Source organism: Vanessa atalanta, chromosome 16 (genome assembly GCF_905147765.1).
Source record: "Vanessa atalanta chromosome 16, ilVanAtal1.2, whole genome shotgun sequence".
NCBI classification, from domain to species: domain Eukaryota; kingdom Metazoa; phylum Arthropoda; class Insecta; order Lepidoptera; family Nymphalidae; genus Vanessa; species Vanessa atalanta.
Window position 1 is genome coordinate 6,051,637 of NC_061886.1, and position 27,435 is coordinate 6,079,071.

Genomic DNA, 27,435 nt, shown 5'->3' on the forward strand with positions numbered 1-27,435 from the left:
AAGGTAAATTTAATTAAAATAAAATAAAAATAACTACGCGTAAGTCCAATATCCAATCTATGTAGTTGATAAAATCAAGAAATAAATGCAATATTATATTTTATTGTTTCATCTAAAAAAGTATAAAAACAAAATGATAAGCCGTCCCACTAGAATAATATTACAAACTCGAAAGTTATTCTGTCTATCTGTTTGTAATACTAAACCACTGGACCAATTGTTATTAAATATATAGATATATAAATTTATGTTTAATGAAATATACATTATATTCCTACGTTCTAACATATAGTTACAATGTAACAAATTTCCAAAAAAATACCATAGCGTTTGAAATGAACACTATGTTTATTTTAGTTTACTAGAAAAAAAAATTGGAAGTAACTGTTAAAGAAATATTTGATTTACGACTACTTGAACCGATTTCAAGTGATTGATAAAACAGCCCCTGAATAAGAACATAGGCATATGAGAGATGGACGAATTCGTGAGGAAAAGATTGTATTAATCCAGTCATTATGACAAGTGCATTAACCAATCCAGGTATTCACAAAGCCGGTAGCCGCTGTAATCTAAAGGCTCCGGTGCGATGTTTAATTAAAGAACTGAATAACATTGCCCGGAGTGCAATTCCAGCTGTAATCTCAACGTCGAATTTGTAGGACAAATCGTTACTTTAATGCGAAAGGTCGTATGTACAATTATTTGTACTTTATCAATTGTATATGTATCTTTATTTAATGACAAGTTCAAAAACTATACAATATGTAAATCAAAAGTACCATTAAGTTACTTCAGAGCCTACAAATAGATTATTTCCTTAAATTATATTAATAACTGTATATTTTCTATCCGCTGTTTCCATGGTAACTACTAATATGAGTGTCTTCCAAAACATTTTTATAAATAATGAAGTTTTCGCTCTTATCTTCGCCCGCGTTTAAGTCGGTTAGACGTAAAGTAGCTTTACCCTTCGTCGGGGTTCGAGCTTGTTTCATATAAAATTTCATCAATTTGTGTTCAGCGGTTTGACCGAGTAAGAGTAACTGACAGAGTTACTTTCGCGTCTATAATATTTAGTATAGCTGTAACTGTATGTAATCTTTATCGAACTACATTTATACAATTTTCGACGTTCATGTACGAGCTGAGCCTGCGGCTTTACCTGCGCGAAATTTATAAAACACAAACTTCCGACCCCCGTTTTACCCTCTTAGTGGTGGAGTTTTGTAAAATCTGTTCGTAGAGGATGTCTATCAGGAACCTACCTGTAAAAAATCAAGTTTTTAGGTGTTATAGTTTCTGACATTTCCTGATTAATCAGAGAGTGATATTTCGCTCTTATATATATATAGATTTGATCTAAAAAATTATTATTTGAGAAACTGTTTAATTTATTAAGTTAAATTGCATATAAATGAAATTCTATGACGCCGAAATTGTCCTTCTGTGGGCAAAAGCTTTCCTATTTATGAGAACGACTTCATCCAACATGCAGCTGTGCGTTAGTTAAGACGCACAAGTATGACATTTTATCCGAAACATGGAGGCAAACTCACGATATTTTTCAATGTGTCAATGTAAAATCAAACTAAGCAAAGGCCAACTCAGTTATGCTTGCCCGCTTTTGAACCCTCAAACATGTCATGGTCCACGCACTTATTACACTGGGCTATCTCGTATAAAATAATATATGGTTAAGTCGTATGCCGAATGTCATTCAAACAACGCAGTTTTAATATGATAAGTTAGCTGATGGACAGCCAGAGATTACTTTCAAAACCTGTTTTTGGCCATTAATTTCAAATTAATAACTATATTCAAGACGATTGAAAGGTCACTCGTTTTCTTACATATGTCATGTGTTTTCTAGTAGTAATAAACATATCTTACTAATATTCAAACGTGCGTGTATGTTTGTTGGATTATCAACGGTTGAATAGTTCAATGGAATTTTATGTTTGTCAGGTGTCGTTTATTTTGGTGTATACGACAAATGATTATATAATTTAAAATTTATATTTACAAAGCCAACGGTTCATAAAGATACATATGTAAGTCATAATTTATTCAACTAGACTAAGAATCTAGTATTTCTTTAGAATTAAAGAGAATTCTGTGGAATTGTGTGTATATGTTAAGGTCATATACTTAATGAGGTAAGCCAAATTATTTAGTAAGTAAACTCACTAAGTCACTCAGGCTTGACAGGAATTTGCTCTACATAACAAAAGTTTATTTTACAAGAAACTTTTTTATCGGGATAATAACAATGTTCGTCGTTCTTCTGCATGGTTAAGATATAATCAAATTTATAAAAATATATTAATATTCGAGTTAAAAAATTTATTAGATCTGTCTTATATTATATAATAAAACTCGAGTATTTTATTGTCTTCGCAAGCGAATACCAGCTACGGATACGCAAATAGGTAATATTTGAAGCAATAAAACCGTTATCGGTAAAGTTATCGCCGCGCAACGGAGTGCATTTTACACGCTTCTAATGAACGCCTTATGAAACAGGCAATTTATCACATGTGGCCTTATCACGAAACTGATAAATTTTATATGAAGAAACTTATTTAAACAATAGCTAATATATGTGACTTCAAACTTGACATAAATTCGTATCGAGCACTTCGGAAAGTAAATAGGTTATCCATTGTATTTGTTTTCTAAATTCCTAAACCTTAAACAATTAGGTATTCAGTTTCACTAAAGCGGTACGTGCCTCGTTATTTTGTAACGTTTCATACAGACTCTCATTACGAATTCGAACAAGATGTATTTCAAAAGGAGCGTCTTTGTCGGCACCTTGTATCTTTAGTGTGACCATGAATAAATCAATGAAAACAAATAGTATTCGGCTACCAGTGTTCCTAAAAGCCTTTTTTAAATGATGTATAATCTACTTTTGTTTCAGCTCCCGTTTTGTTAAGAAAATATAATACATGTTAATTTATTCAAGAGAAATAATAGGTAGAGCATATTTTCCTGCCAAGATTTGACTGTTGTACGTATAGATAGATCCGAGGCGTAATTTGGTAGACACCGAAACTAATTTATTTAACAAAGGACCGGCCGACCGATAGAACACTTTTTATGCATATACAAACATAATACGCCTCTAGCTACATGTAATTACAGGTATTCTTAATTCGTTACCTCACCTCAAACCTTTCCCTTTATAAAAATAATATTTGATATTAAATTAGTACTATTAATGTAGGTATAGTTAAAGGTATTGCATATCTTTGGTAAGTACAATGTGAATAGTTAGTTGTTTTCATACATCACTCAAATCTGAGAGTGTTAAGGAAAATTAAAGCGATAAATTTCATTGTTACTACACTGCCACTTACAGATACCTCATACAATCGTAATATATATTTAGCTGTAATACATTTTTCCATATTTTTTTTGACAATTGAAAAATCTACTGATAAAATGAGCTCTCAAAAGGTCTTCTGCCTGGCATTCTATGCCAATACGCTGCCAATCGTGGATTAAAGTAGCTAAATCCTATTAGGTTTTCTTAAAGAGTTTATTTCAATTATTATATATCTTGGCTAATCTAAAAAATATTTAATGTACGTTTGGCTTTATGTTAAATATGTACATTAAAATGAATCACGTTACACGAAGCAAAAATTAAATAAAATATTTTAATCACGTAGTACCATGTAAAATTGTTTTTTAAATATCGTTACAAAGGCTTAATGTTATTTAAAAAAAAAATTTATGCAATAGTTGTTACTATTGCATAATTTTTTTTTTTTTTTTCTTTTCATCTAGTGACATGAATAGTGTTTTTTAATTTAAAAATCGATAAACACAAAGTAAATGAAAAAATAATGTGTTATGTATTTCCTTAGAAAACCATAGAACAACAATCTTTTGATCATAATGAGTATGATAGTTTTTTTTTTATATTATTTGAGCTATTAGTATTTGTGTGTCTCTTTCTAAGACCGGAAATTAAAAATATCTAGACGGAGGCTGATACCTGTTTCAGCAGTCACAATTAAAGCCCAAGGACAGAAAAAAATTGGAAACTCCGAAATAAAATCAACTTCATTATCAATTCACAGTTTCTTTATTTAAAATTATTTTAATCTGATTACCAAATCTAGTTTAAATTGTTATTTTATGCTTAAAGTTACTGGTATTTTATATATTAAAACATTGCACATTAAGAAGCATTCTTGTAATATTTCATACCTCATTAAGACACTTTAAGATGATGAAAATTTAAAAATTATTAAAATCACCGTAGCGTTCGAGTGAAACATGTTTTGTCCATTTCACGTGGTCACGTGACTGTAATGTGTTGCATATGCTTAAATTTGTTGTTAAGGTTATAACCTTATATATTGTCTTGTATAGTCTTCTATTGCATTAAATAACTATATGTTAATATAAATTTTTATAACTTACCACATACATCACAATAGAATAGCTATAAAACTGATGGTCATATCTAAATATACTTTGATTAGGTTACATAGTTCTGTATCATTCTGTGGTCACGTATTGCATGAAATAAATTTTCTTGTTGCGTTAATTAGTTTTATACAGTAATATGTATAAGATATTATAAACAAAACGCAAAACTTGGAATAGTTTTAATAGAACGTGTAGCTTATATATAAGAGATCCAAGATATATTGGATAGCCTTTGAAGATAACATAACAAAACCAATTTCTATAGAATTCTTATCAGGCTTACCAGCTGCCTTCACGTACCCTGTCCTCTTTATTTTTAATACAAAACGTAATTCAGTAATCCAATTAGATATAGCCGCGAGATTATTTATCAATCAACCTAGAATAGAGCAAGTACCGACGATTTCAAATATTGAAAACAACGAGATATATTAATATAATATGACCAGATCAACGATTGACAAATAAAATATATCGTACAAATTGTTTGTATTCAAACAAACAATACTTATGTACGACATTGTTTCTCAAAGATTCTTTGATATTATTGTCATAAAAAATGCTAGTCAATTAACCTAGACATAGCTAGACAAGCGACTTTTATTTTTTTATTTTATTAATTTGGTGATTTCATTTTTAAATAATTATCATAAACGGTAAATAACTACGCTTTGATATGTAATGAATTTCGACTTAACCCGCCGATCTCTCTATATATTATATACTTGTACATACATTTAAGAACTAATTAAACATTATTACACCGGAGGTGATTAACTCAGATAAACGTTTAGTAAAGCAAGTCATCACTAAATGATAGATCTGTGAGAAATACTTTCGAAGTGTTTAGAAAGGTCATAAAAACTCAAAGGAAATGAGACAGGAACGGGGGGTCGTAACGAGATTTTGACGCTTCAGCGCTCATGGCATTTCCGGTGGACACTTACTGTGAAAATGAACGTCACCTGTTGATGAGATTTGTAAACTCCATTTGAGTATTTTTAACTGCTTTATTAAGGTCGTCTGTATCATTGTAAGAATATTTAATAGCTCACGTTAGACACTTCAAATTCTAGTATGAAATAAAAATAACGTAAATGATACAGTCTCTCCCAAGTGTTCTATATATATATATATATATATATATATATATATATATATATATATATGTATGTATAAGTATATGACTTAACATTTCTAGGCAATTATAACCCTAAAGCCTTTAAATCTCGAGTGAATTAGCTTTTAATAGGTGCTCGTTCAGTCGTCGTACACATCTTATTTTGCGATCTTTGTAAGATTACGGTCAAGAGAAAATCTATATTTAATTAAATTTAATAAAGACGATTACATCAGATGTTTATTCATTACGAATTAAAACAAAAATATAAATGATGTCATGTAAGATAAATAAAAAAATCCAATAAACAATATTACAAATCTCTCTAACAGTAAATTGGATTCTTTTAGTCTAAAGAGTCAGTCAAGCGGAGAAATATGTTTGTCCTCATTTTATATTATAATAGTATTGTATGTGGACTTGAACATTATATTGGTAACTCATAAATATTATTAATATATGAAATACAAACAAAACAAACAAAAATAGTCTATTTTTCTATTTTATTCAAGAAGGTGACCGATTTATTTTGAACTGTAGCCCATTTATTGTAATTTTACACAATTTACTTTTTATATAAATAGTCGTAAAATCATTTTTTAGGCTCTACATAATATAAAACAAAGTCGCTTCCCGCCGTTTGTACGCTTCGATTTTTTACATTACGCAACTTATTTTAATTTTGGTTTCATCAATGAATACAATGATTCATGAGGAAGGTTTAAATGTAAAATACATGCATATTATAGTAGAAAAACAGCCGAGAATTTCAACTTTCCTAGCCGGAAAACAACAAGGTTTTTCTTTTTATGGTTGTTATTCAACCTAAAAGTTGCATGTATATATATTTTTATTGTAGCCATATGAAATCGAGACGGGTAGCTAGTTTAACATAAAAGATTAGTAAACCCTTTTTATACGACTATCTTGAATATCCTGCAGAATAGAGCAAATTTTGATTACGATCCCTGTCCGTGGAATCGTCGTTTTGTTATATTTTAATAAACTCGACATAAAGGATGAATCCGAATATTACTTATTATACGTTTGAAAAAATCTCCAAAGATGCTCGAAGTCAATTCAGGAATTATAAAGGACACTAAAGAATGCGTTGAAAATAATCATTATAAAAAAGTCGGTCATTCCTTATTTCTGACTCCTCACCTCAAAGATTAGACCACGAGACGAAAAAAATTCGGCGCTAAAAAGAATACACCGCGAGTCTATTACACGTACAGCATGTCATCGACGGTTCATTAAAATACGATGACTTAACACAAACACTATAGTGGACTTCATTGATAGCCACTGACGTAGGTTCGACTGCATAAAAACACCATCAAACAATCTACCATTCGAATATAACTCTTGTTTCAAAGGTGTAAAGGCTACGATTTTTTACTCATCAATTGTTCGTTTTGGAATGAAAGATCTCTTACAATAGCGTTTCATTCCGTGGAATCCATTGATAAGTTTGATGCTACCAGTGTTACAAGAAGCTGCTCTCACGACCGTTGAGAAAGTCAATTACTTCCGAATATAAGGTGAAATTCCAGAAGAAAATGAAAGTTAATTCAAAATGACATCAAGGCGTCGTCCTTTTGATAACACAAATATTCATTCAATATTTTTTTGCTCTAGTTCTCAGGCATATTCTATTATTGTTTTATATAAATAATGTGTAATCTATCTATGTCATATATAGAATTTTTTAAACCCTTTAATCTTTTACTCAAATAAAACGATAAAAGGCTTATGTCGTCTCTGTTGTATACACATATTGCCTGTTGGGAACTTTAATAACGTATAGAAGTTTAGCCTCGCTTTGTCAAGTTATCTGGAATACGCTTATTACTTTACGCTTCGATAGTAAAATGTTTTATAGCCTTGTGTCGTTCGTCTGATTCGTACTGGAATCGATATAGAATTAAAATTTTTAAGATGTAAAAATTCTCATAACTGTTGTCAAAATAAAAAAAATGAATAGATACAGAAGTCGCTCAAGCGTAAAATGTTGCAAATTAAAATCTAGGCAATCTTTGTCACTTTGACACTGTAAAGATATTTTCAGTATCACAATAGAAAGCTAGACTATTTATTTACTTTTCGAAACCGTGAGAAAAGTTTTTCATCACGATAGAGTGGCGGGCGTTGAGTACTTAGTAACTAGAGGTAAAAACAGTAAACTGTGGACGTACAGTTACAAATTATTGTGCCGTGGAAATTACCAATTTAATGCAAAATTGAATGATCCGAAAACACTCTGTGAGGCCAATTCTGTTTCGAATAAATTAATTAAGGCGATTAAAGTCGATTTTCCGTCTTCGCTTGCAATAGAGGGCGTCCAAATTTCAATTTTGTACTTCTAATGTCATCTATTTAAAAAAATAACGTCTTATATTGCCAACTTACACGAATATAATGATTTCGATTATATCCATATAAATGATTAACATCAAAATAAATAATACGTTAATCTTGTACTACAAAAGCTTAATTTAATGACGCTTATAAGAATAGTGTTAAAAAAAAAAAACAAACAAATCAAAAGTAAAGTAAGAAACGACTGTGAAAGTATTATTAGTGATAGCAATTGATATCATTGTGATATAATCAGACTATTAAAGATTTTCTTTCAAGTTGTTATGTTGAAGATTTCTTATTAAACTCTTTTAAAGGTTTTTAGTTCGTTTTGTAACACAATAGTAAATTTATATTGTTGTAATAATTAAAATATTTATCTAAATAAAAATGTAAATTTTATTAGGGAACTGCTTAAGATGCTTTGATATCAGATATGACATTTTCTTACAACAAAATTAGTTTATAATTTGGAATTAAAGGCAATAATGTTTTTAATTAAAACATTCAAGGAAAAGTCATTCAAATCACGACTTACGACGCCTTAAACTAATATGTTATCTGTAATAAGATTGTATTAAATTCTTATAAACATTTATATAAGGCTGGTTTATGTTTGTTATAGGGACTAATTTTTCTCGAGCAGGCATTATATCAAATATTTTTTATTTAACTCAAACCTACGTACTTTTTAACGAATATTACCACTTTAAATATTAATGGCATGACAAATACTTTCAAACACTGCGTCATCCCAAATATCAATAGACAACGACAAAGCAGTACAGTACATTTTTCTCCTCTGTTGGTCAAACGACTTTTCCTTTTTTAAATAAAAAGTTAAAGTTAAAATAGAAGGTTCATATTGGTAAATATTTCCTTCTAATTTTGCATAATGATTATGGGCGAACATTACTAAATATAAATATAATAAGATCAAAAGGACGATTTTTATTGATTAATATTTTTTAAATATAGTTATATACTTTACTTAACCAAATGTATCTGCTAGAAATACTTAGCCAAATGATGTCACAAGACATCCAACATCGACATCCTAGTACGTACATTTTGCAAAATCCAACTTATTAATAAACTTATTGAACTCTTTAGCTCTATTCTACCATTGACATTATTAATTAATTTTTAATTAAAAAAGTATCGAAAACAATATTTTTATTAAAACCTAAAATTTTATTATATGGTTTATTTAGACGAATTTAAAAATGTCAGCAAAGAATATTTATTTAATTTGAAAGTGAAAACTTGACCTAACTGTGGTATTTCCTTCAAAATTTTTGGAATGTCTCACATCCTAAATCTGTTCTTGCTTTGCCAGCATTCATAACTAAAGAGGCCGATACAAAGATTATCCCTCCAAATAAGTTTATATACTTGTATATAATCTATATACTAATATTATACATGCGAAAGTAGCTCGGTATGATGTTGGTCTTTTATAGCGAAAACAAGCAAGCTACGCATTTTTGATGCTTAGCTCTTGACGACCAACCCCCTAAAATGCAAGCAAAGACCCATATCAATATCTTCAATTTAAAAAAATATATATTTAATTTAATGACTATATTAATTAGGTTGGATATAATAATAACACAAATTTATATAATATACTTAACTAATTTAATTAAAAAAAAATAGTGTATATATAAGTATGGTTACGAATATTTAATGATTTTATATCTTTCATAATTTGAAGAGTCCAACTCGAACACTATTTTGTATTATTTAGTAACAAATTAGGTTAATTTGGTTATTAAATTATTAACGATAAAAAACCGTGAACTCGTATTTGTTGATTTCTATACAGGATATATTCTTACTATATTCTAGACAGGATTTTTTTCTGCCTATAAATTTAATTGTATTATACTGACACACTCTGTAATTAAAATACTGACAAAGAAGTAACTACTGACTTTCTTGCCGGTTGTTCTCGGTAGAATCTACTTTCCGCTGTGGGTAGCTTTCAATTTAATGTACACGGTAACACGACGCTTGAAAAGTGCTTTTGAGCCAACTTGAAAAAAGAATATTTTGATTTGATTTTGATTGTACTAAAATTGTAAAAAATCTTTTTGAATTAACTTGTAACTTGATATATATATATATACCAAAATATTGTTCAATTAACGTTTATAATAGATATATGATTTAAAAAAAAAAACATGTTAAACGTGAATACTTGAATTAAATTTAAATATATTCGTTAATTAATTTTAAAAGAAATTCATAAATATTTAACAAAATAATAATTGACGTTCCTCAATCCCAGCAAAGTTGATATAACTCGCAAGTGAAAATGGTCAGTTTCGCTTTGACTAAGTGAGAAGTTTGTACAGTCTGCAAACTTCACTAAAGGAGGATATTAAATCAGAAATTGGTTAAAATTTCATTCGAAGCTTACCTACTTCTTAAAGTATGATTAAATAAATTGAGAGCTACTTTGGTTTGCTGATGATTGAAACTGATTACAAAGTTTATATAAGTTTTATTTAAATATATGTATTGTTAATGATCAATTAATTTTACATTTTTATTAAATCTTTATCATAAATTCAAAATAAATTAAGTGAAAAATAAATATATCTATCTAAACAAAAAAAAAAAAACAAGGAAAAAATAAATTGACAACAATTACAATATTTCCTTATCAAAAAAAGATCGAACCCAAACAAAAAAATACATAAACGTTTATTTAACCTCTGTTTATACCTCTTGTCTCAAATTAATGTTATTATATTCGGGGATTAATATGATAATACGAGTACTAAGCGAGTTAAAAAGAGACGACTATATTTCCATCTGTGCATTTCACAATGAATGGGCAGAACTAATCCCCCTCCATTGCGCTAGAGTCTGTTTTGGTAAACCGCTCGGGTGACAAAAATTTATAATTTGTGTATTTTTATTAGATATTATATTCAATTAAATTTATTCTAGAAAAACTGACTTATTTTATTACAATTCGAGTTTTACGAAAATATTCTGTTTTTCTGAAATTTAAAGGATTATATATAGTTTAAAACAATTTAGTTGCAATCCATCAATTTACGTATTATTTTATTTCCAAGAACATACATATATCAGAAAAACTATTATCTTCGTAAAACAAAAGAATGGTATACTATTTGAGAGATATTAGGTATTAACTTTAGTAATAAAGTTTATGATATTAGGTATATTAGGTATTATCCTTAGTAATAAAGTTTATGATGTAAATCAATACAATTATACATGATTTATTTGTTTAAAAACAAAAAAAAACTATTTTTAAGGACAAAGTTTTATATCAATATCCACAAAACTGTTGTATTTATGTTTTAAGTTAACTATATAAAAGCTTATTGTTGTTTATATATAAACTAAATTATTATGTTCAATATCCTAAAACTGTTTGGTTCTTCTACCCGTCTCACACTTGCACAGGTGGGTGTGTTCCATGTGCACTCACCCACACAGAGGCAATTCGACCTCACGCCAGAGCCTCTTGTAACACGCACACCACCACGCTCCGCTCTATCTGTACGAACACAGTGGTACTCTCAGTTCTATACAACCTCCTCAACTGCACTCACGCGCAGAAAAAAAGATAACGCGATCTATCGATCTTTTTCCTAATAAAAAGACACCGCCGTCTGATAGACATCTTGTCTATAGTCGGATAAAACTGACCTTTACAAACGAACGTGTCTCTACATTATTCAAATTGCAATATTTACGGCTGCGTAATCAATTTAAAATGTCGTTTTAATTATGTAAATACGGAGGGTGTTAATGAATTTAAATTTTGTCCGATTCTTCTCTTGATTAAATGTAAACATATTTATCATAGTTTGTGACGTTTATAAGGTGATAAATTTAAATGATTGAAGTTGAGATTTTTCGTAGAGGTGTGGTAATGTTATTCAAATAAGTGGATTTTATTGTTCGTGTTTTCGTCTTAATTGATGAAATTACTACATTAACTCATACCATTATGGAACGCCACCAAAATGGTATGGATGTGTGGGTAGGTAAGGGTATATAAGTAATTACTTTGATACTATTTACTTTAGTATAGCTATAAGTATATAATTTTATATTTTAAATAAGTTGCATTGACGTTAATACATTGTATCGATCTATTTATATCACATGACACAAAAGTGATTTAGAGATTTTTGATTCCAATGTTACAAATCCGGTCTAATATTTTTTTATTATGAATTTTAACTAACTAATGTACAATTAATAGTAATTTTTAAATAATTAAATTGTAAAAATAAGATTGCATTCGTCGAAGGTTTTGAATACTTATTTTCAGTTTTGTAGCAACATGATACGGTCCATCCTCTTTTTTGCCATTTCATCTACATTTTATATTAATATACATATACTCACACAGGAAACGTATACACACATACATTTTTTCACTAATTATTATCGATGCCACACTATAAAAAAAGTGTTTTATTGTTTTGGTATCCATAAAAAAAAAAAATTGAGTCATGTTAACCATGGCAAAATTTATTTCATATTTTCTCACAGCAGTTTAGTTTCAACATCCTCCTTCATCCTTGGCAATTTCTTTGGTTCAGTACCTACCAGAAAAAAATGCTGTTGGAACAAAATTTATCACATATATTTGCTTTACATCTTTCTTTCTAGGACAAGGTCGAGTAAATCAACTGGGCGGTTTATTCATCAATGGTCGTCCATTACCAAACCACATCAGGCTGAAGATCGTGGAGATGGCGGCGGCGGGTGTACGACCTTGCGTCATCTCGCGTCAGCTCCGAGTCTCGCACGGCTGCGTCTCAAAAATTCTCAATAGATACCAGGTACGAACTCCACTAGGTCTATATATCAAATGATTTATTTATCATCATAATATAATAAAATGATTACAATACCAATTTTCAACACAAATCTAAACTGTAAATTGAAAATTAATTTAATCATTTTAAAACATTTACACATAATTTGAAGATTATAAGATTAAGATTCACCTAACAAATTAATATAATAACGCAATTGATTAAATAATATTGATATAATTTCCTGCGGATACCGTATGGATACACAACGATGAATAATTAATTAATTCTATACTAAAAACCAGATCAAAATTAATTTAATGCTATTCAATATTATTATTCAACCAAACATAAAGACATACCTACACAAAGCTAGTTATTAACGATATGTCATTTTAACGTTAATAAAGATTACTGATTTAATTCCTCCTTTGTCCTTAACTTGTTTACTTCCAATCAATTAGTCAATCGCAAGAAAATGTTACAAATATGATATCATGTTTCAAAATAATTAATGTCGAGCCTACATCGTTGGGCGTACCCCGTGGTATTTCACGATTGTTATTCTGTATAACCGTAATAAGTGACTTTAGTTGCATATACTTGTTCAAATAAATGCAATATTTATTTTATATAAACCACATTTAAACGTATTTTCGCTCTTTTGCATATATGCGTTAAAAAGTAGCCTTTTTGCTTTTCCTGTTGTCTAATTTCAAGTCGATTTTTCATGAAAAAACAAACTGACAAACATAGTTTCGCATTTATAATAATTAGAAACTAATGAATTTATACTCATTAATTCAAACAGAAATATTACTAACAAATGAAATCGTATATTTTACATTAACAAAGAGTCATAACATAAAACCTCTAAGGTTGAAAGACTTCTTGGAAGTAATTAATTTGAAATCTGTTTGCTGTGTCTACAATTCGAAATATGAAAATTGTAAAATAAACTAACAATGTTTATAAAGGCAAATAACTGTTATTAGTCTCATAAAGCTTGTTCATAAATATAAACTTGTATAAAACATTTTCATAGCTTCTATCTTAAAACAGTTGTAATAAATCGAATGTAAAGAACTAAGACTCAAGATTGCTGGATCTCGAAGATAAATCTTGACAAGAATTACTTTTTTGTTTTCTTGTACCTAATTTTTATTATATTTCACTTCACTTTCGCACCTACAGGAAACCCAATGTATACTAAGAAATATAAATTGAATTTAAATATAAAAAACTAAATGAATTAAATTAAATTCAACCTGCACTAGAGCTCAGAAAGAAAAAAGCTTCAAACCTCTTACATGTTTGTAACAGGAGACCTTGCCCTGTAGTAGGATATTCAAAAGCTGTTCATAAACTGATCGTAAATTTTATTTTTTGGTATCTCTAAGAATAGATATAAGAATTATAGCATACAGCTACAGTTGCAGAAGCACTGTACCTTAATCTTTAATTTCAAACGGATTAGGATTACACATTTACTACGCCTTGCAAGAAAATATACATTTGGCACGGATGAAGGTAATTAACGGAAACATACTAACGATTTTAATTTAAGCGTAAAAAAAATGAATGGCATAAAACACAATGCAAATAATTTGACTAAAATAGGAAGAAAATTCTAATCTGTTTAATCTGTCACTTTACATTTTATTTAATTTTTTTGCATTGCACTTTTATATTGTTTTTTTTATTCTACAACGCAAAAAAAAATCGAAAATGGTTTTGTTTTTAATGTAAAATGACAGCCTATAAATGTCCTACTGCTGGGCAAAAACTCATTCCATCAAGCTGCTTCAATGCACATATTGCAGAAGTTCATCTGACTCTGATACATGCAGGTTACCTAACGAAGTTTTGTTTCGCCGCCGAGCATGAGATTAATGATTATTATCAAAAATTAAGCACATAGCACCGTACTGTTGTCGGGTTTGAACCCGCAACCTTCGGCTTAAATTCAATTTCTCTAGCCACTGTACCATCTTGGCTAAACATCGACTTACTGATAAAATTATAATAATTAATTTAAGGTTAATTATTATGTTTTATGTTAACTTTATTGGCTAAATAATCAACAAAAATCTTTTCTCTTAACTATAAGGCATTGACCTAAAACTTAAATCAATTTTCGAGTAGAAGCAATACTAGGTAACTTACATAGAATTCTCAATACCTATAATATACCCAGTCCTGTTGCGCCGGCAAACAATCGCTATTGATTCCTGTGCATCCAAGCCTGAAGGTTCATTTTCACTCCCGGCCAGTCGTCACAATAATAGTGATTGTTTCGCTCAGGAAGTCCCATTTCACGCACCACGGGTGAATCTGTGACCTCATAGTATAGGTTTCGACCAATAACAAAGTTTTACTACATTATACTACCTAGCTTTATATAATTAACTATTGATGCTTACCATGAATATATTGTGTGCGTTTTATATGAAATATTGTGTAATTCTCGCATGAATATTTCATCAAGTAACAAGCTTAATTTTAAACAATAAACTCGATAGGTCGGTATTATATAACCAATTTAGAATGGCCCGTTATAAGATCGAAGTCCAAAGTTCTGGATTAATCCAAAAAATAATTGAGTTTTTCTGTCAAGCAATTTCTCAGTAGCATCCTGGATTTTGAAAATTGTCAACATTCTGTCTTGGAAAGTAAGTAAGGACTTGGTCGTGCGTCTGAGTTCCGGTAGTATCAGTTTACCGTTTCATCGGATTATGAGAATATATCTCCTGAGTAGTTGGGAATGGCATCCATGGCCGATACTAGTCAGAACTACTTTATCATATATAGAAAGCAATTATGGAAGATAATAAAACTAGAGAAAAATAAATATCAATAATAAAAAACATGTCACATATTTCCATAAAATCCTCAAAATAAGTCCACCTACAGTACAAAATTAAGGGCCTGTGAGTCGAATCGAATGCATTTCGAATTTAATTGTGATTGATTTTGAACGACTATATGCTATTCCTATCGCTTTTCTTGTGAAAATTATTGATCACGTGACATCAAATAATGATGTCCTTAAATATCTATCAAAATGTATATAGCATTTTGATATTTTCCAGAGTCCTTAAGGAAATATATTCTTATAAGAATTTTACCAATAGATAAATCATATTTAATATCGATATAATATTAGATTTTCGCGAGACTTGGCTTTATTTATATAAAATATGATATGTTTATAAAATTACCATTCACAAAACTGCACATTCCTTTTCTCGAGGTTAGACTAACTTAAAACTAAGACTTTAACTTCCAAAACACTACCTGCAAACAACATGACGTCTACATTAAATGATTCTAGAATTTTAACTCATACTTTATAAATATCATACATACGTCTAAATATTTTCAAAAAATTAGTCAAACCTAACCAAATATATACATAAAATATAATTTGTTTCTTTTTTTATACGCAAAGGAATTGAAATAAAAGTACTGTTTTATTAATTTGATATTGTGTGAATATTTCTTATATTATTAAAGTTATTTGTTAATCAAACCAAATTCAGTACAAACTCTTTTAACGAAGACTTTTTATAAGAACATTTAAAGGAAATAAATACGCGAAAATTAACACATATACAAGATAGTCTGAGTGGGTACTCTAATATATATATAATATTTTACTTTATTGACCGATACTTAAATTCTGATATTATACATAATGTTGTTAATTCAAGTTATTCGTACCATCTCTTTATGTTATTTATTAAATCTTTATATATTTTAGGTATTTTAAAAACTTAACATAACTTTAAAGTTTAAATTAAATTCAAATTTGATTGTTAAAAGTCAATCTCCTATACTACTGTACCATCCACTTATCGAACTATGTATATCCTATCAAGCTTATATAAATAAACTTGTATCATACATCTAAATCAAACAATAAAACTAGACACAACTCATATCCAAGAATAACAAGTTATGATCGAGATCAACGAGCTTATAAATAACACTCGAAATGACAAGATTCGAAATATCAAAAACCTTAAAACTTCTTTTATAAGACGTTTTATATTTTACGCACAACACATCACTATAAGTAATTTAATATATAGAAAAAGTTTGTCATGACTGATCGTTTTGAAGTCTCAAGTCTGTATTTAAATACAAAATTAAAAATACACTATTAAAAAATCATATTTAGGTACTTACGTCTTGTTGTAATTATATATATCATAGGTTAACTTAAGTTACCTTTTTTAATAGTTTTTTTTTTTTTTAAATAAATGAAATTGTCTTGCAATTAACTAAACATTAAAAAATAACAAACAATCTTCGCGCAGGAAACGGGATCCATCAGACCAGGCGTGATTGGAGGATCGAAGCCAAGAGTTGCTACTCCTGAAGTTGAAACGAGAATAGAAGAGCTTAAAAGGCAAAATCCGGGTATATTCTCTTGGGAAATACGAGAAAAACTTATAAAGGTAACATTTTAACTATGAAGAATAGCCATTAGCCATAAATATATAATGCTCGTTCATCTACGTATACACAAAGAAATATACTAAGATTTACTTATCGTATTTAATAAAAGCATTCAGAATGTTATGTTATTTACAATTATATTTTTTTATTTGCTGGACAAAAATACACATCAGTTAGTATAGCAATTGAACTAGAACGCTGTCAGACTATGGGTTCACAGTTGTGGAATTTAAAAGTTATTCTTTCCTACAAAAACAAGCTTCCTCACATTATTTTATGTCCATTGTTTTGCTTAATTTTATTTACATTATGGATATTTTATATAATTATCCATCTGATGGTAAGTGATCACCACCTTGATGCAAATGACTATAAACCTTACATCGCCAATGCGCTGCCAATCTTGGGAACTAAGATGTTATGCCTTTTGTGTCTGTAGTTAAATTTAGATAAATCATCCTTCAAGCCAGAACACAATAATACGAAGTAGTTCTGTTTGGCGGTAGAATGTGTGATCAGTGGGTGGTACCTCCTCATACCGGCTTGCATAAAATCCTACCACCAAGTGGAATACATATAAACAGAACATATTAAATTAGTTTTGCTTGCATTTCGACATTAGGCATAATGTCTATTGTAAGTTGTAATCGTCTATAGAAATTTAGTAAAGAAAATGTATCATACAGCAAATGGAAGAACGTGATTAATATATTCCTAAGTTTTAACATTTCGCATACTATTCAAATATTCTGTCAAAATATTCTGAGCGCCATTTCTGGCTACTGTTTAACTTTGAGAGCACACTTGTCATTGAACGGTATATCAAATTAAAAGAAAGTACGTTTCGATAGAATTACTCAACTGATAAATAAGTTTTAAAATCAACTGTTAATTAGATTGCAAATGAACAATGTTAAAAATTAAAGGTTTGTAGTTTTTTACGATCAGTCACGGCAGGCGGTCTCGAATCGGCGAGATTATTTTACCAACAAAATTAAAATAAATTTCTCAATCAACTGAGACTAAGCAAGATTATATTATACAGGTTTGTTTGAAGCGTATAAACGTGGTTTAAGGACTAAATAATTAATGCTTTGGCTTCTTGTCAAATTAATAATGACTGAAAGTTTTAATATTTACCTAAACATCCACTTAACAAAGTTTTAAAGTAAAACTGATACTGTGGAATTGAACCGACGAAGAACTTAGTAGCCGATGAAGCACTACGCTTACACTATACTTTATCAAACTCATACGAACTGAATTCCATGATCTCTTTATTTTAAGCAAAACTTCTTAAAACAAAATGTATAATTCTAAGATATGATTGTAACCAATGTTTCTATAACTAATGGCAACTTTCAACCAAACAGACAAACAAAATATGTAAAAAATAAATAAGTTAATATATATATACATTAAGCATGTTATTAACTTTTCCGTCTGTCAATTAACCAAACCGATAACGAAAAACGAAAGAGAAATTATTTTTAAATATTACGTTATTTTTAAATCAACACATATACTGTGTAGAATGTAGATATCTTGTCCCCAAATATTGTGCACCACAGACAACAGAACAGATAATAAAAAAAAAACTAAATCATCATTGTTTATTTAATATATCTATTCCTGTGTATTTATTATTTATATCTCTGAAAAAGTTAATTCGTTTTTAAAAGCTCCTATCTTTATTTAAATTTATATATAACGTTTATACAAAATAAACACTAAATTACAGGAAGGCGTGTCGGACCCGCCCAGTATATCCTCAATCTCGCGGTTACTTCGCGGTGGCGCCAGGGACTCCGATGGGAAGAAGGATTACAGTATCGATGGCATACTTGGAGGTTAGAGATTAATTATTAGTATAATCCAAATTAATTGATCAATTCAATAATGATACTGTTATGCAACAATTTGAAAATTTCTAAAATAAAACAAATCGATCATTAAATAATGCTTTGCGTTCAACTTAAATAAAGTCTGGTTGGAAATTATTTCTTTATATACCATTAAAGTAGCAATTTTAAGAACCAAAATTTAAGTAAGTACACAATTCATTAAACAGAGACATATTATCTTAAGGAAGAGTCTAATATTATCTAATTAATTATTTATTAAATTTTTCATGTTACTAAGCGCATTATTTTTTATATTATAATAAATGTCCTATAAATTGCTATTGTAAGTATTCATTTCAACTTTTCATAAATTAAATACTTTTTTGCGCAATTAATTAACGCTACAATAACGAAGGTTTTTTACAAGTTAGAAAACAAAACCATACAAAGTATTGCACAATGAGTCTCCATTTCGGGCGGCTATTTCGCAAACGGAATACAACCTGTCAAAGCTTTCTCACGAATCAAAAAAAAAATCAATTTCCGCACACAAATCTTACACCGTCATTGTCGCCGGTTGATATATTGAAGATGGCAAGCCGTAGGGCGGTGTGTTTGGTGAACTATAGGTAGAAGGGTACCGACAAAGCTACCGCGCTCGCCTGCAGCGCGACTCGATAGTGCTGAAAACATTGACAATATACGTAACATGTTTTGGTTGTAGTGTCATTGTTGCATTATTTTGCACTCGGTTAATAGAGCTTTGAATTTTGCCGTTGTATGTACCTGTTGGGATTTCCGATCGTACATTCTTCACTCTAATTTATTTCGTTTTTAAACATATCCTTTGAATTCGGAACGATTGTAACTTTGTTTCTATAGTTTCCATTGAACATACGCTTTATAATGTAAATTAGTATATTTTATATTTTTCTTAAAATAGGATGGTATCGAAATGTTTTATTTTCGTTTTCATCAACAAACCAGAGCTCTTAGTAAATCTGAAGTTATATCATTACTACGCGAACTATTTACAGTACCATATCAACTGTTGAAAAGGTTTACAAAAATAGAACAATTTAAATTGGTCCATTGTTATTGCACGCAATTTAAATTTAAAACTCCGAAACAAATTGTAGATGTAATCATCATAAGTCGTCCACTTTCACATACAAAACAAAACAAAAAGCATACGTGATAAAATCTAGCATTTGTGTAATAGCATCAGTCATTATAATACACTGATGTCACGGTGAAAAACTTTCTTGAATACATAATGTAAGGTGTTATATTTGGATTACACGCTCGATATGTTTAAATGCTACAACAATATTTGGCAATTAAAAAAAGTAATTGCTGATATTTTAGTCATCCATTCCAACCAACCAAACGTGGTAAAATTTACTACAAGCTTAATAATCGGTTCGATCGATACTTACGAAAGCCAATTCCATCGATCGATAGATGGTGCGTTTATCACTAAACAGTTGAAAATATGTTCTTTTATTTTTCAATGCCATACAAATTGCCGGACTGGCAAATGGGCCACTCAATGTAGTACTACTGCTCATAGACTTTGATACTGTAAGAAATATTAATCATTCCTCGATAATCAATGTCCCACCAACGCCGAGTGTTACGTATAGGTTATGTCCCTTGTGCCTGTAGCTGTACTGGCTCACTCACTCGTCACCGAAACACCTTTTATTACCTACCTTTTATTATATACTATTCGTTCCGCGTTTCAGGCACGCTAAACTTTCTTCTCATGCTGATAGCTAGATAGTGATAGCTTAACTTAAATTTCCTTAAGAAATGAGCTATTGAAGTATATTTTCAATTGAAATTGGTTGTTCTAAAGATTACAAGAAGATACGGAAACTGTGCTGAAGATTTTTCAGTTTTAATATAAATATAGCCCGATTTATGTATATAACTAAACATACATCGTTAATCTCTTGAACATTAGATAAGCTTATTTTAGAAGCTTAAAAGTTTGATACGATTGGAATAATAATTTTTTAGCAATTAATTATTGCGATTTATTATATTTATAAATTATTTGAATATGACTTTCATAAATACTTAGTTACATTTTGTTTTTATTCTGATTCTGGAGTTACGAATTTTTTGAGATATATTTTACTAAAATTAATTTAGTATAAGTTTTTATTTTATCCTATCATGTAAAAACATTTTAGCAAACAACATGCTCTGTTTTCTTCGAGTAATGTTGCAAAAAAGCATTCAGATTAATGTATGCTAAGTTTGAAAAGTTTTCTTTACTCATGTTTCAAATACACTTTTATTTAAATATAAATAGTTTCTTATTTAAAATAGCATAACTTGTAACGTTAAAAAATTAAATTAAATGAAGTACTCCTTAACAGAAATTTGCTTACGAACTCACACATAAAACAAAATATATCAATAAAATGTTACAAGAAATACAATAGTCTATTTGTAACTCCAAGACGAATACAACAAAAACTTATCGAAATATCTCCCTTCTATTTCCACGCTGCATTTTAGAGGTTTACCTCCAGCGAGATCTCTAGAGGTACGTGTATTCTAAATATGCGGTCATTTGTTATACTAGATTGTTAATGCATTCATGGTTTGTCTCATACAATAGCCCTCACACGAACTATTTCAGAAGTATCCTCTCCGAAATTCTAGCGTACATTATTGATGTTAAGGGGTTTTACCCTCATGTGCTTGAAATAAAACTATAATTGAGTTCTTAGTGATACTTCTCATAGTGAAAAATAAAAAAACAAATGAAATTTGAAATTGTATCAAAAAATGATAATACACGATAATCCATTCCGATTCCTTTTGATTGATTTCGATTTTACAGTTGTGCTACTAAAGGGGCGTGTAAGCATAGAAATGAGCATAATAAACGATAATTTAAGTAAATCCTTCTTAAGACACATTTGCAAATTTAATTTCAAGTTATATGTACTGTAAAGTACATAAAAAACTACACAGGCTTTTCAATTTATAGTTTACTCAGTTCCACATACAAACTTAGTAAATTTTTTCTCAAAAAATAGTACATTTCCAATTTATTATCATACATTATGTAGCTTTATAAAGTGTGTCTACTAACTTCATAGTCATAGTTTACGTAAAACACATTCATATTAATATATATATTCCTTGCAGAATGTGTGTTTAATTTACCTTTAAGACTCGTCTTAGTAAAATGAAAAAGCAAAAATCCTTACTCCGAAACCATATATCGTAATTAATATAACTCGTCAAGAGCATAAGAAATGGCAAATAAAACACGCCCACAGACGTGCTAATCCTGCTACGCGGCCATCTGTTAACTTCAGAACAAACCGCTGAAACAAAGGCGTCCCGGCCGTTTTAATGAACCCAGATTATGGAGGTGTTAAACCGCCGTCGCAGCTCTTTCAACTCTCAAATTATTACTTTTGAGACCCGCCGGCTTCATGAGGTCACATTTCGGCAAACGCCAAACATCATCCCTCTCACACATTCAATAATTGTATAACACCTTCCCTTTCTTCCAACTTAATCCCATATAGATATTCCCATTGAACTTTATTACCACGTGTTAAAGATTAAATAAGTTTTAACGCGTCTTTCACTATACATATAAGTGACTAGGTCATTTAGCCCCATACGTTATGATCAGAGTCGGAACAAAAAATGGCTAAATAATATTGTCTCGACACCGCAATGGAATTTAAGCAATGTAAATCATTTTATTACAATACATTGTGTTTTATTTTGTGTCGCAACCTTTGTGGTCAGATTTTAAATGTTGTATTTTATTTAAAGTACTGTGATATGAGAGTGAACATTAATCTCTCAACTACTAAGTACTTGAGCTCAGTATGAAAATGAATGATGCATAGTTACACTAAATTGTAGTTATATAAAGTTAAATGGGAATATGGAATATTATTAGTATGTATTTTTTATTTATTTACGGAAATCAGGGGTGGGACTAAAATAAAAATATATTCCTTACATAAAACATCCCTTGTGTCTGTAAAAGGCTAACTCACCTTTAAAGCCGGAACACAGCAGTAGAAGGTATTAATATTTCAGCTATAATGTAAGTATAGCCCGATTCAGAACTGATGAGTGGACCTAGGCGTCATTGCACGAAGCCTTACTTGTGTTGGTTGAATCTTAAAATATCTTAATTAAATAAAATGTCTTTTTTACAGCGCTGAATTTCTTCTGAAACATCGTGTTTCAGAAGAAATTCAGCGCTGACATAGTCTAAGTTTTCTAATACATAACTATTCTCATAAGCTCACAAGAATGACGGCTAAATGAGCGCAAGCGCATTAAACCCGCGTTGTCGTTTTACGTGTCATAAATCCAGATCGCGACACCAAAATATTGAATAGTGCCAAAATGTCACCCGAACGGCAAAGAAGCCGACAAAGAGACCGCCGCGCTGGGTGTTCTTATTCGTCCACACTGAGCCCCTATTTTTTCATTTCATTCAATTTTGACTTCTTTCAAAAGGCTATTAATATAAGCCGCATTTTTTAAATTCGGTTTTACGTCCAAAGCCGCGTATTGTTAAGGCCATTTTTTAATCTGTTTCCGTAGGATACCGCTACCGATTTATAAATGAGACGGCCCGAGATTGCTGCCTTGACGGTTTTTGATTTAGGCGAATTAAATATGATATGGGTTTAAAAAAAACTGCTAATAAATAACGTGATATGATAGAAAAAACAGATGAAGACAAATTACGACAACCCATTGTCAAATCATTTATGTGATGTAATTTCCTAATATTGCCCTGACTCCTGTAATCCTTACATTTATATTTATAGAATCTTTCGCTCAGATAATCCATGAAGATCATGTCATGTCAAATTTGCATGTTAAACTTTGTATTACAAGCAAAATCGTCGGCAGACATCTGTCGATTTATCTTTAGTCGATTTTTCTGTTAGGCAACACAAAAAAAAAGATGTAGTAAAGTTTTACTTAGTAGTTGTTGTTATAATTTGCATTTCAGTATACCAATACGTTCAGTAGTTTTCACGTTATTGACGCACAATGAAATTGTAAATATAATCAATAAATATGTCTATATTAGTCTTTATGTGTTAAAATTGTACAGGAAGTATTTCTATTGGTTAAATGAAAATTGGCGGTAAGCATTCTGAATGAGTGAGTCATAGATTAATAAGTAGAATTACCTTCAGTTACCGTTTAAGGTGAGGTTTATTTTTGTTTGAAAAGGCAAAGTTGGATTGGAATAGGATCAAACGTATCATTTAAAGTAATTTAAATTATAATTCTAAATATATTCTCATAAGTTGATTGCAATGAAAAATACAATCTAAAAGAATAGGTTTCGAGCTTATTCCACTATAATACAAATCTGGCAGAATATCACCGACATGCAGGTTCCTTGGGATGATTTCCTTTAATGCTGAACAAGATTGAGATTAAGATTAAGATTGCCTTTTTCTGTCCACTGTACTGTGTTTACATATTGTTTATCAATTAGCACGTATACATTGATTATTCAATTTATACGTTATGTACACGTGCCGTAATAAATGAAAAAAGAAATATGAATTAAGCTTTTCCAATTTATTAAAAGCACGTGGGTGAGGCCACTCCGCAGCAAAACCTAGTTTGAATATAGACTACATTATTATATACATTTAATCCCAAAGTTTTACGTAAATCCTTTAAGCTTCTATTTACGTAAAAGCATAACGGATTTAAATTAAGAAAACTTGTACGTCTATTATGCATGTATATATATATATATATTTAAATATTATTAGATATTCACCAAAACTGCTCCAAATTAAAGCTTGAAAATTACTATAAAAAGCAGAGACATCAAAATGTTCGAGAATTTTTTTATACTACCCAGTACTTATACTTACTTAGGTTCAACTTTAGTAGCTTTAGTCAGCGCTTGAGTGTCACGGAATGCTAGTAATGTAACTCGGTAACGCTTTTTCATTATCACTCACTGACTTCCACAATTCCAGGATTTCAGGCTAAAATTATAATTAATAAATTTAAAGAAACTCAAAGAGCAAAAGCAAAAGTCTGTGAAGAAATAAATAAATACATCTGTGTATATAAAAAAATAATAATAAACCATTTTATTTTTCTGCAGGTCGAGGATCAGATTCTTCAGACATAGAATCCGAACCAGGTTTAACATTGAAACGAAAGCAGCGACGTTCTCGTACGACATTTACAGGAGAACAATTGGATGCATTAGAAAGAGCCTTCCATAGAACCCAGTACCCAGACGTATACACAAGAGAAGAGCTCGCTCTGCAGACCGGTCTCACTGAAGCTAGAATACAGGTTAAATGACGCTTTACATATAATGACGACTTGGCAATAAACTCAATATTAAATACAAAACTAAAAACCTATATAACTATCAAATCAAGCTCAAAATAAAAGAATAACTTAATGACTATGATTCAATTATGACAGTACTTCGGCGTTGTTTAATTTTAAATTATATTAATTAAAAACAGTTGTATATTCTATTTTATTACAATTTCGCACTACGGACTAACTACAACATAACATGCAATTTCGCACATATACAGAGACACACACGCTCGTACAACAAACCTATACAGGTATTTCATATATTCTCGTTGTTCGGAAAATTATAACTATGTCGTAAAGTTTTGGGAAGGAACTGACTCCCGACATACAGCTAACGCTAGTTAATTAATTTTAATGATAATATTAACGACAGAGTAGCTATATGTTTGCTGAGATAATTATAAAAAAATAAAATAAATTTATTTTTTCCCCAAGTCCTAACATCCAAAATAGCACAATATTTTTATTTTTATATTACAGTATTTCAATAATATTGCGTTTTTTTTAATTATTTATTAAGCACATGAATTTTACATTAATTTGAGACAACATTTACAACACATTGTATGTATATTTCAGGTATGGTTCTCTAATAGACGAGCTCGATTGAGGAAGAACACTGGTTCAAATTCGACTCCAACACTTGCAAGTTATTCGACGTTACCAATGCCTCAAATACCATGTCCCTATCCGGCAGGTGAAATATCTTCTCTATCCCAGCACCACCCCCAGCACCCAGATCCCTGGCACCACCAAAAATACGCTAACTATAACCAGTTAATGGCGCAGTCTCAACATTTGAATCAAGCATTTCAAAACGCTGCTTTTCCTAGCTCGTCAGGTGCGACTTTCAGTCCTCTCGTTTCTGGTGCCAGTGCACCATCACATAGCCAGATTTTGGACGTTAATGCCGCTAGAAGTGATTACGCACGATACCCGCCTAATGATATTTATAATAAAACCATCAACTATATGCCCAAAGATACAGAAGCGGAAGACAAAATTGTTACTGACGAAATCATTGAACAGAGAGACGATGCTTACGCGAAGACAACTGCTAATGAATATAAAGAATTGCAGACCAGTGATTATCCCAAAGTTCCAACTGATTACTCTAAGCTTGCAGTGGATCCATCTTCGTCTAATTGGAGCCCTTCGAATAATTCATTAAATATGAGTCTTGCTGGGCTATCCAGTGATTATAAATACATGAGTGATCCTTACTCATTCTCTAATATTGCACCCGATCCTCTCAATCAACACAATTATACTCATCCAGGCAACGCTGCAAATAAATACTGGATTTGACAAAGGTATAAATACCCTTCGTAATTTGATGCCTGAGTATCAGTGGTATATGACCAGTACCTTATCTAGTAGTAGGTTTTGTTTAAATTTAATATTGTTAATTTTATTTAAATTATATAAAATAGTATTGTGTATTATAAAAATGCGTTTCAATGTATAAATTGTAAACATTACCTCTGTATGCATTCCAATTAAAGATACCTATTTTAATACCAAAACTGTAAATTAAGTTATTAGTCAAGTCATTAGTAAATATAAGTTCAAAATGTTATTGAGGTGGTTTTTTTTTTTATTTCAATTTTTACTACTGTACTGCTAAGCAGTAGATATTGAGACGTAAAGACATATTAAGCTCTTAAAAATACAAAACTGTTTATTGAAAGTTTTAAATTTAGCTAGAAATCCTGATGTTTTTTGTTTTTTTTTTGACAAAAAAAGAATTCGAAAATAACATGGATTTATCCATGCTAATGCTAACAGCTATATCAAAGAAATATCTAACGGCGAGGAAACTCTTTTAAAATGATTCTGAATTGGGATTCTTGGGGACAAAATAAAATAGTTCCACCGTCTTAGCTTATTGTCTATGCCGGAGTACCGCAGGGTGGCGTGTTGTCTCAGTTACTAATCTCCATCTTCATTAATAAGATTACTCATAATATAATTTCTCTCTATCACATGTATGCAG

General features: G+C 30.1%; 1 protein-coding gene across 1 annotated transcript; it reads left to right on the forward strand.

The window, feature by feature from the left end:
• The first annotated feature begins 11,725 nt into the window (after nt 1-11,725).
• LOC125069706 (protein gooseberry-neuro) lies at nt 11,726-26,872 on the forward strand. The gene is made up of 6 exons (XM_047679256.1): nt 11,726-11,964; nt 12,599-12,771; nt 17,070-17,210; nt 18,953-19,061; nt 25,207-25,403; nt 26,019-26,872. Exons 1-6 carry the CDS (start codon nt 11,928-11,930, stop codon nt 26,745-26,747), a joined length of 1,386 nt encoding a protein of 461 aa, XP_047535212.1. The 5' UTR covers nt 11,726-11,927; the 3' UTR covers nt 26,748-26,872.
• Nucleotides 26,873-27,435: the final 563 nt, after the last annotated feature.

Bases quoted from the DNA above. Each gene is read 5' to 3' on its own strand.
- LOC125069706 (XM_047679256.1), top strand. From the start codon at position 11,928: ATGGAACGCCACCAAAATGGTATGGATGTGTGGGTAG. The intron at 17,211-18,952 runs GTAACATTTTAA...ACTAAATTACAG, and splicing joins TACGAGAAAAACTTATAAAG to GAAGGCGTGTCGGACCCGCC. The intron at 25,404-26,018 runs GTTAAATGACGC...TGTATATTTCAG, and splicing joins TCACTGAAGCTAGAATACAG to GTATGGTTCTCTAATAGACG.